The sequence below is a fragment of the Penaeus vannamei genome, chromosome 7 (genome assembly GCF_042767895.1).
Source record: "Penaeus vannamei isolate JL-2024 chromosome 7, ASM4276789v1, whole genome shotgun sequence".
Taxonomy (NCBI): domain Eukaryota; kingdom Metazoa; phylum Arthropoda; class Malacostraca; order Decapoda; family Penaeidae; genus Penaeus; species Penaeus vannamei.
In genome coordinates, this window is record NC_091555.1 from 14,532,475 (window position 1) to 14,542,474 (window position 10,000).

The window sequence follows — 10,000 nt, forward strand, 5'->3', positions numbered from 1 at the left end:
AATGTCATCTACTTAGGGTTTCGGGTACAAGGACCGAGGGATCGCCATACCCCCGTCGAGTAGACGCGGTTACTGGTGTGTGTGTGTGTCTCGCGAGCGGACCGTCCTTTCCCTCGCCGAACTCGCCCCGAAGAGCGACTCCCGGAGTAATGCCTACGATTTAGAAAGATATGTATGCGGGGGAAGTCTCACTCGATGCGCCTGAGAGGGACGTCCTCGGGATGGGCGTGAGGCGGGTTGGTTTCTTTCTTCTTCTCCCTCTCGCTCGTCGCGTCGCGTCGTCGGTCATCGTCACCGCCGTCGTCTGGTCGTCGCAGCAGCCCCGGCGCCCACGACCCGCTCGGGAAGGGCCTCAGTCACAGGCTCGTCAGCGTCCGTGCGGGCGGCGGCGGCTCGCAACAGTGTGCGGCCACCACGAGCTCCTGCGGGCGGCCGCGATCCGTCGGCCGGGCGAAGTGTCCGGGGAAGGCGTGGGCGCTGGGTCGTGACGACTCGTACGCCCACTATCACTTGGTGGCGGCGGAGTGCACGAGCGCCGGCCCGTAGGGCTGCGAGCCGCACGGGGGCAGGAAGTGGCCCATCGAGGTGAAGGCGGACGACATGAAGCCGCCCATTCCTGCGGGAGAGAGGGAGCGGGTTAGGCGGCTGCGGGCGGAGCGACTTTGAGTATCGCACTGTATGTCAACATTCCATCACTTCTACAGTCAGTCGCAAAATAAACAAAAAGAAAAAAAAAGAGAAAAGGAGAGGAGAGGCCTAGATGAAGAGGCTTTACCAACTAAAAGCACAGAGATGCGAGAAGCCGCCATGCAAGCGAGGAAGCCGTGAAGAAACTAACACTAAGACAAGAGCTGCTGCCAGGGCGCCACGGCCACTGCGGCGCCGTTGGGGTTCATGGAGGACGCCACAGAGGAGCCGCCCATGGGCGCGATGGGCGTGAGGGGCGGCGTGGCGGGGAGGCCGGGGATGACTGGAGCGAAGGCACTACGCTGCTTATTATTTCCGGCCACGCCCATCCCCGCCGTGAACTGGGAGAGGAGGGCGGCGGAGGAGGAGGCGCAGGAGGAGGAGGTGCCCCAGGACCCGTGGTGGCCGCCATAGCCGCCCGCTGCTACACGACCAAGGAGGAGGAGGAGGAGGGAGCGTAAGTGGGCGGCCACGCAACTCTACGACACGTTTCGTCAACAGTTTCGGGCAAGGGCCATCAAGGGACACCTTTCTTTATGACAAGCTACTGCGTACATCGTTCTTGTGACGACTCTAAGTCATTTATAGTTAAGAATATTACTTTGAAAAAAATAAACTGTTTTAAAATCGTGTTTCTTTTTTTAAATCAAGAGCATACGTGAAATAAATAAATGACACTAAGAATCTAAAATTATAGCAGTACTTTACAGTGAGAAAGAAAATATTTAAGCAGAAAATATAAATGAAAATAGCCAGGCAAAAAGCGTGGTAGAAGCGGACCCTCGTTTTGCGGGTTCCTTCGCCACAACTCAAAAGACTGATCAACAAAGCGAAGTTATCAAGGCAAGAGGAAATTACAGTGAAAATGCATCTACGTAAAACTGGTGCAAAGGTAGAAAAAAAGGAAGATGAATAATGATAATAATCAGAGAAATAAATATAATGGGAAAATAATAATGATAAAATGCATCGTGACAAGGCGAGCGAAGGACCTACTTGTGGTGCTGTTGAAGAGGCTGGGCGACGTGGTCATGTTGGCGAGGTTCGAGGGCGACGAGTATCCGGCGGCGTTGAGGGAGGCGCCGTACGTGGAGGAGGAGGAGCCGGTGGAGGAGGAGTGAGGAGTGGAGGCGTTGGACCCGAAGCCCCCCCGAGGCGAGGATATGCTTACTCCGGGGCCCTGAGCGCGGGTGTAGTCGTCTAGAAGAAAAAACCTACAAGTGAGAACAACCAGGGCGTCAGTACAAGGGTTGAGAAGGCTCACGACTACACTCTAAAAGTTATTCCAGCCTCCGGCCGCGGCGGGGGCGGCGGAGGGCGACACAGGAACCGAAGGAAAGCGACGCTATGCGCACTCTACGAGCCTCACTACGGACTACGAGGGATGGGTTGACAGGGAGAAGAAGGAAGGGAGGAGAGAGGGACCGGAGGATGCCCGAGTCATGCAAAATCAGAACGACCATAATACAAAGGGGGGAAGAGGGAAAAGAAAGGAAGAAAGGGGTGTGCAGGAAGCTAAGAATATCTCAGAATGTCACATATCTCCACGATACCATTTCCTCAGTACTGCGGAAGGGCGGGCGCGCCTTACCTTCGCCCCACTGCGTGTTGGCCGTGTCCTGGACGCTGACGGCGAGCTGGCCGGTGTAGGTGTTGAAGCCGGTCATGGCGGAGGTCTGGTTCATGGCGGGCGAGCGCGGCGCAGGCAGAGCGAGCTGGTTGTTCCTGGGCATCGAGTACAGCGCCTCCGCCAGGTCCGCCGCGCGCTTCAGGATGATCTCCTTCGGGAGCTTCTCGGGGTCGCCGGGGTGCCGCGGGATCAGCTTCTGCAGCCGCTGGAAACCGTAGTCGATGGTGGGCTCCGTCAGGGCTGCGGGGGCGAGCGGGGTAAGATCTTGAGCAAACGCTAAGAAAGGGCGACTTATTTTTTTCGCCTTTCAAAAAATAATAATGATGATGGTAATAGTAGTAATGATAATGATAATAATAAACTAATGGTAACTACAGGATACTTACAGACATAGACGAATCTGCCGGGAGCGCCCTTGCAGAACTGTTTCGACTTGTAGGAGAGCGTCACTTCGACCACGCCGGGGATGTGGCGAGGCGGCGTCTGGACCCGGATGGCGTGTGACGTCACCAGCTGGAAGGGGACAGGAGGTGCGTGAGATTTCTATTCTATAATGTCTTATATAAGCATCTAATTCACTTTGAAGTTACGATTCTAAAGAGTCTTAAATTTTGTAAAGATAATCGGATTCACAAAATACAAATCAACAACGAAACTCCATTTACAATCGCATCGAAATGAACATCAACAGATTCCAAACCTTTAAAGAGAAAATATCACAATAAACGCACTCAACAAAAAAGACAAAAGACAACAGACGCACGAATCGGAAAGGGAATCCGAAACCTCTTCACTCACCTCGCTCCAGACGAGCATGGTCCCGAAGACGACTTGCAGACCGTCGAAGAAGTTATCGCCGATGATGATGACGGTGGCGCCCCCGGTGGTCCAGCCCTCCGAGGGGGAGATGGCCTTGATGCAGGGCGTGGCCGGGAGCGGAGGGTACAGACCTGAGGGGCGAACGAGGTCAGTATCTGGGGCGTGCATACCTGCAGGCAAGGGGGGAAGGAGGAGGGGATGCGAGGTCAGTTAACGAGGTCAGAACGAGGTGATTCGAGAGAAGGCCGATGCTGAAGCACTTACTGCCGCCGAGGGGGGTGGGGAGGGGAAGGAAGGTGGAGAAGGAGGGGGAGGGAGGAGGAGGAAGGGGGATGGAGAGGAGAGGAGGAGAAGGAGGGGGAGGAGGATGAAGAAAGGGGGTGGAGGATAGGGGAGAAGGGAGGGACCTAAGGGAAACGATAGGGAGAGATAGCGTGAGAGAGGCTGAGACAGATACAGATAGATGGGTTGACAGACAGGTAGATAAGAATGAGAGAGAGAGAGAGAGAGAGAGAGAGAGGGAGAGAGAGAGAGAGAGAGAGAGAGAGAGAGAGAGAGAGAGTGAGAGAGAGAGAGAGAGACTGAGACAGAGAAAACAAGAGAGGGAAAGAATGAGACAGAGAGAGAGAGAAAACAAGAGAGACAAACAGATCGCGAAGGAGCTAGACAGTCAACCAGAAGACCGAGACAGATCGAAACGGATGAAGTGCAGTGGAGAAAAAAAAAGTAAAAAAGAGAGAGAAGTGAGAAGTGACAAGGATGTAAACAGCAGAGGTGAAGAGTGAACAACAGGGACGCGGCCTGTAAACATCCTAGTTAAGATGATGATAATCCTGATAATGCTGATGATGCTAATGATGAAGACTACGGATGGGTGTTTATTTGCTTCCAAATTCCACAAATACGTAATTATAGGACTAATTACACTATTTTTGGAAAATATTTTGGAAATAAATGAGAAGGCCAACAAAAAGAGATGTATATGAACACACACAAAAATATATATAAAAACACAAATATGACAAACACACAATAACGAAAAATAAACAAACAAAATTAAAAATATAAGACGGAGAGTGTCATCGACTATACCAAAAGGACGAAATAAAAAACGATAAATAAGGAAGAGAAGAGGAGAGGAAGAGAGACAGGGAGAAAGAAAGAGATGGGGCGGGAGATGAAAGGAGAGGTGAGGAGAGGAAAAGAGGATGAAAGGAGAGAAGAGAGGCAAGAGGAGAGAAAATAAGGAGAGGCTGAAGTGAGGAGAAAGGTGAGAGAAAGAGAGGAAGAGAAAAGTAGGGGGAAGGAGAAGGAAAAGGGAGAGATGAGGAGAGAGAGAGAGAAAGAGAGAGAGAGAGAGAGAGAGAGAGAGAGAGAGAGAGAGAGAGAGAGAGAGAGAGAGAGAGAGAGAGAGAGAGAGAGAGAGAGAGAGAGAAAGAGAGAGAGAGAGAGAGAGAGAGAGAGAGAGAGAGAGAGAGAGAGAGAGAGAGAGAGAGAGAGAGAGAGAGAGAGAGAGAGAGAAGAAGGAGGGGGGGTTGGTGAGATGTAGAGTGAGAGACGGCCCAGAGTGAGGGAGGGGAGGGTAGAGAGTGAGGGAGGGGAGGAGGAGGGGGGGGGGAGTAGGGAAATAGTTGGTAGATGGCTGGAAAAAATATATACAACATTTTCCCAAGCCCGCCACGTACTACTCGTAATACTTGCCATTAATTTTACTGTCGGACGGGGGAGAGGGGGGAGGGGGTATTGGGGAGAGGGGTGTCGGAGAAGGAAGAGAGAACGGGGTGAGGCGTGGATGGGGGGGAGGGTGGTGGGGGTGAGGGGGGGGGGACTTAGGCCCACGGCAAAGAAAGTTAAAAATTCTTCATCTATCTCCCCCTCCCACCCTCCCCATCTCCGCCCCCCCCTCCTCCTCCTCCTCCTCGTCCGAGACACCATCCGCTCCCCCCCCAACCTCCCCCAAACACACGCCACCCACTCTCACCCTAACTACCCCCCTCCCCCCTCCCGCCCACTTCCTTCAAAAACTGACTACGAAAGCTTTTTTCACGACAACAAAATCTGTTTGGCAAAGAAGCTGTCATATCATTTTTTTTTCTTTTTTTCTTTTATTGGTCTGTTACTTTCCGGTGACTTTTTCCCGCCAATTTTCAGTCCCGGGAAGATTTGGAATAATTTCGTTTTCGAAGAGAAAAGAACACATACATAGATTATATACGTACATGCACGCAAACACACACACACACACACACACACACACACACAATCATACACACACACGCGCACACAAACACACAAGTAGATACATACATAGATACATACACGTTGCCCATTTTGTGTACACATATATCTTTTTCCTGATTGAAATTAAGGTTCAAATCTCGGAAGAAAAAACCATTCCTCTCACTCTTTCTCACAATAAACAAACAAAAAAACAAATAGCTTCGGTCGCTTAAAAAAAAAATCTTCGAGATGCAGTATACATATATCTATATTTTTCCTTTTTTTATTTTTGTGTTTACTCACTACCTCCGCTGCGGTCCGGATCACAGCGCGACGCACTTGAAGCATTTGCATACAGATCTTCTCCCCTTCCCCCCCTTCTCCCCCTTCTCCCCTCTCCCCCTCCCCCTCCCCAGATTTCTCTCGCCCCCCCTAGGTGTCTCCCCCCCCTGCCCCCCCAGTCAGCGAGTCGGGGCGGCCACAGCCGAGGCTTTTTTATGGGAATTTTATCCGCGCAGGTAATCAACGTAATCAGCAGGGTGTACGCTTCTCATACAGATAAATAAATACAAAAATAGAAAAATAGGTAAATATATCTAAACATACATACATACATATATACATGCATACATACACACATATATACATACATACATATATACATACATGCATACATATATACATATATACATATACACGCACATACATGAAAAATATATGTGTATCTATCTATCTATCTATCTACACACGCACACACACATACACAGATACACACACACACACGCGCGCGCGCGCAGAGGGGACGGGAGCTGTAAATATTTCTTAGCGGTGATCTTCCATATCTGACAAGAGCAATCCAAGACAAGCCCCGCTGCTATTTCAATCTTTCGTTCACTCGTATTTCTTCTTCTTTTTCTTCTTTCCATTTCTCCTTCTTCTTCTTTCCTTTTCCTCTCCTTTTACCTTTTCCTCTCTCTTCTTTTTCAGTTTCTCTTCTTCCTCTACCTTCTTCAGCCTTTCATAAGTCATTCTTTTGCCATCATTTTCATCTATCTCCTTCTATTTCGTATCCCCCTTTCCTTTTCTTCCCTTCCTTCCTTCTTCCCTCTTCTTCTTCTCTTTCTTCTCCTTACCTAACCCCTCTTTTTTCCCTAAACTCCCATTTCTTTTCCCTCTCTTTCTTATATCTTATCTACCCCACCCCCTCCCATCTCTCCTCACCCCCAAAAAAAAAGTTATCGGAAATGGTAAACTTGAGCTTGATTCGATTAGCAGACAGGTACTGAGAGAGAGAGAGAGAGAGAGAGAGAGAGAGAGAGAGAGAGAGAGAGAGAGAGAGAGAGAGAGAGAGAGAGAGAGAGAGAGAGAGAGAGAGAGAGAGAGAGAGAGAGAGAGAGAGAGAGAGAGAGAGAGAGAGAGAGAGAGAGAGAGAGAGAGAGAGAGAGAGAGAGAGAGAGAGAGAGAGAGAGAGAGAGAGAGAGAGAGAGAGAGAGAGAGAGAGAGAGAGAAACCGAGAGAGAGAGAGAGGCAGTGAAAGACCTAGAGAGAGAGAGAGAGAGAGAGAGAAACCGAGAGAGAAAGAGAAAAAAAATGTTTTACTCTTGATGTAATGCCTTTCCTGTAATGTTGACGGCAACCTGTCTCACGATATGGACTTTCTGTGAGTGATGATCAATGATTCACTTGGCTGTGAGGACTGAGAGGGAGGGAGAGGGAAGGAAGGAGGGAGGGAGAGAGGGAAGGAAGGAGGGAGGGAGAGAGGGAGGGAGAGGGAGGGAGAGAGGGAGGGAGAGAGAGAGAGAGAGAGAGAGAGAGAGAGAGAGAGAGAGAGAGAGAGAGAGAGAGAGAGAGAGAGAGAGAGAGAGAGAGAGAGAGAGAGAGACCGAGAGAGAAAGAAAGAAATAGAGCGCACGAATCAGAAAAAAAAAAACAGAAAAAGAACAACAGACCTACAGAAAGATCAAGACAACGAAAGGAGACAGAGAGAGAGAACGAGAGAACGAACGACCCTGAGAGAGAGAGAGACAGAGAGAGAGAGAGAGGGCGAGACCGAGAGAGAGAGAAAGCGATCGCCCTGAGGTAAGAATCAAATAAGTGAGGTTTATTTTCCACGTGGGAAATTACCCGGGGGGAAAGCGTCCAAGAACTAACTCGGACATCCCAAGTCTTAATAATGTGTCCTTTATTGTGCCTTCTCTCGTAGAGTTATTTATTCTCTTGGTTTCGTCTTTTCTTTTTCGTCTTTTGGTTGTCTGGTTTCGTTATTTTTATTACTTTTTTAACGAAAGGGTTATTTTTGTTATTCCTCCTAACCCTTCACTCTCCCCATCTCGATCTTCCCTTAATCTCGCACCTTTTCATCCCCCCTTCCTCCAGCTCCATCTTTCTTCCCTCCCTTCCTTCCTCTGCCCTTTCGCACCCTCATCCTACCTTAAACCCTTCATGTTCTCTTTTCCCAATTCCCCTCCCTTTTTCCCTCTATCTTTCCCCAACCCTTCCGTTCTTCCCCTTTTCTTCTCTCCTTCCTTCACATCCCCATCCTCTCTCCCTATTCCCACTGTCGCTCCCACATTCCCACTCTCTCTCCCCCAATGCCCACTCTCTCTCTCCCCCATTTCCCATTCTCCCTCCCCCCATTCCCATTCCCTCTCCCCATTCCCACCCCATACCCTTCCATCCCTCTTACCTTCCCCTTCCCCTCCCACCCCTCCTTCCTTCCCTTTCCCCTTCCCCCCTTACCCCCACTCCCTCTCCCCATTCCCACCCCATACCCTTCCATCCCTCTTACCTACCCCTTTCCCCTCCCCCTCCTTCCTTCCCCTTCCCCTCCCACCCCTCCTTCCTTCCCTCCCCCCCCCCCCCCGACGTCTTAAGAATTACCCCATCCGGCCTTTCCTCCCCTCCGTCGTCGGCCCGACTAAGAAGCGCCGGGTAATTGAGATCTACGGCGGCGGAGGCGGTCGGCGATGGGTCGGGCGAAGGAGGAACAAGTCGGGATGGAATTAGGGACCGGGAATAAGGATTGATCGTTATGCCTATCCTATCCTGCGCGAGGACGGGCGATTGGGTGGGAAAGAGGATTGGGGTGGAGTGGGGGAGTGAGAGGGGAAGGGGGAGGTGGAAGAAGAGGGGGGATAGAAGGGGAGGTGGAAGAGGGGGATAGAAGGGGAGGTGGAAGAGGGGGATAGGAAGGGAGGTAAGAAGAGGGGGATGAAAGGAGAGGAAGAGGTGGGAGATAGAAGAGGAGAAAAAAATAGATGAGGAGAGGAAAAAAGATGATAGGAAGAGGTGGGAATGAAGATGGTGGAAGGAGAACGAGATAGTAAAAGAAATAGAAAAAGGGGGGAAATGGTGGTGCAGAAGCAAGAAAGGAAGAAAAGTGGAAGAAGCAAAATACGATAATGGAGGAAAAAACAAAGAAGAGAAGAAAGAGAGTACAAAATATGAAATGGTGAAGACATAGAAACAAAAGAAACGAGAGATTTAAAACATACAAAAAATCGATACGAAGGAACGAAAAGGGGAGAAAGAAGAGAATGAAAAAATAAAATGAAACAAGAAAATGTCGATCCGTAGAGTTTCCCCCAAAAATAAACAAAAAGAAAGAAAGAAAAAAAAATAGAATAATAAAATAAAAACAAAAATAGAATGAAAAAATAAAAACAAAAATAGAATAAGAAAAATGAATAACAACAATAATAAGTCCCCCCCAAAAAAAAGAATATAAAGAATATACAACATGACTTAGACTTGAAAATATAAATAGTGTTTCAAGTTTGCAACCAAGTCGTAGTTTGACCGTAAAATACGTTTTAACTGAAGAAAATCTAAATTCAAGAATGAGAGCGTAAGAAAATATACAAGAAAGGAGAAAATATGAGGGAATAAGCTAAATTTAAGGGAAATATCAAGAAAAGTGGGTAAGTGTAAAGAAGGAGAAGGAGTGAAAGAAAAAGAAAAGGAAAAAGATGATGGTGGAGAAGATGCAAAATTAGGATGAATAAGCAGAAACACACACACACACACATACACACACACACACACACACACACACACACACACACACACACACACACACACACACACACACATATATATATATATATATATATATATATATATATATATATATACATATATATATACATATATATATATATATACTTATATTTGAAGTTAAAGAAATATAAACAAAAAGAAGAAAAGGGTAAAATACATCCCTCCTCCCCCCCCAAAAAAAAAAAAAACATCAAAGATCTTTCCCTCCCTTCCCTCATCCCTTACACCCCCCTCCCCATTCCCCTCCCTCCTCCCCACCCCTTCCCCTCCCTCCTCCCCCCCATCTCCCCGGCCTTTGACTGATCTCTGGCCCTAATCATCACAGCGGTCAAGCGAAGGGGAATCCCCGGCCCGCTCTTGCGTCATAGGCCTACCTTGATTCCACCGAGAGATTAGGCCGAGTGACTGATCCATGATTCATCGGCGACGGAGCCATTCGTGTCGCGTTTTCTCTCTCTCTTTCTCTTTCTCTCGATTTCGCTTTTGATGTTTGTCTGTCTCTTCGTCGTCGGGTATTTTGTGTTGTGATTACTGCTGTTGTTTGTTTTATAGGTGTGGTTATCGTTATTTTTTGTTATTATCGTT

The 10,000-nt window shown here is 48.6% G+C and overlaps 1 protein-coding gene across 8 annotated transcripts in view; it reads right to left on the minus strand.

Moving 5' to 3' along the window:
- kn (EBF transcription factor knot) overlaps window positions 1-10,000 on the minus strand; it is a 176,834-nt gene that overhangs the window by 2,128 nt on the left and 164,706 nt on the right. For 4 of the 8 annotated variants that reach the window (XM_070123563.1, XM_070123556.1, XM_070123555.1 and 1 more), the window contains exons 9-14: window positions 3,116-3,306; window positions 2,704-2,830; window positions 2,279-2,557; window positions 1,684-1,887; window positions 839-1,111; window positions 476-616 (exon numbers count right to left, since the gene is read on the minus strand). In XM_070123563.1, coding sequence (XP_069979664.1) covers window positions 840-1,111; window positions 1,684-1,887; window positions 2,279-2,557; window positions 2,704-2,830; window positions 3,116-3,306 — 1,073 coding nt within the window. In that variant the 3' untranslated portion in view covers window positions 476-616; window position 839. Of the gene's footprint in view, window positions 617-838; window positions 1,112-1,683; window positions 1,888-2,278; window positions 2,558-2,703; window positions 2,831-3,115; window positions 3,307-10,000 lie in introns of all 8 variants that reach the window. The other 4 variants (XM_070123557.1, XM_070123558.1, XM_070123561.1 and 1 more) reach the window with 4 other exon arrangements.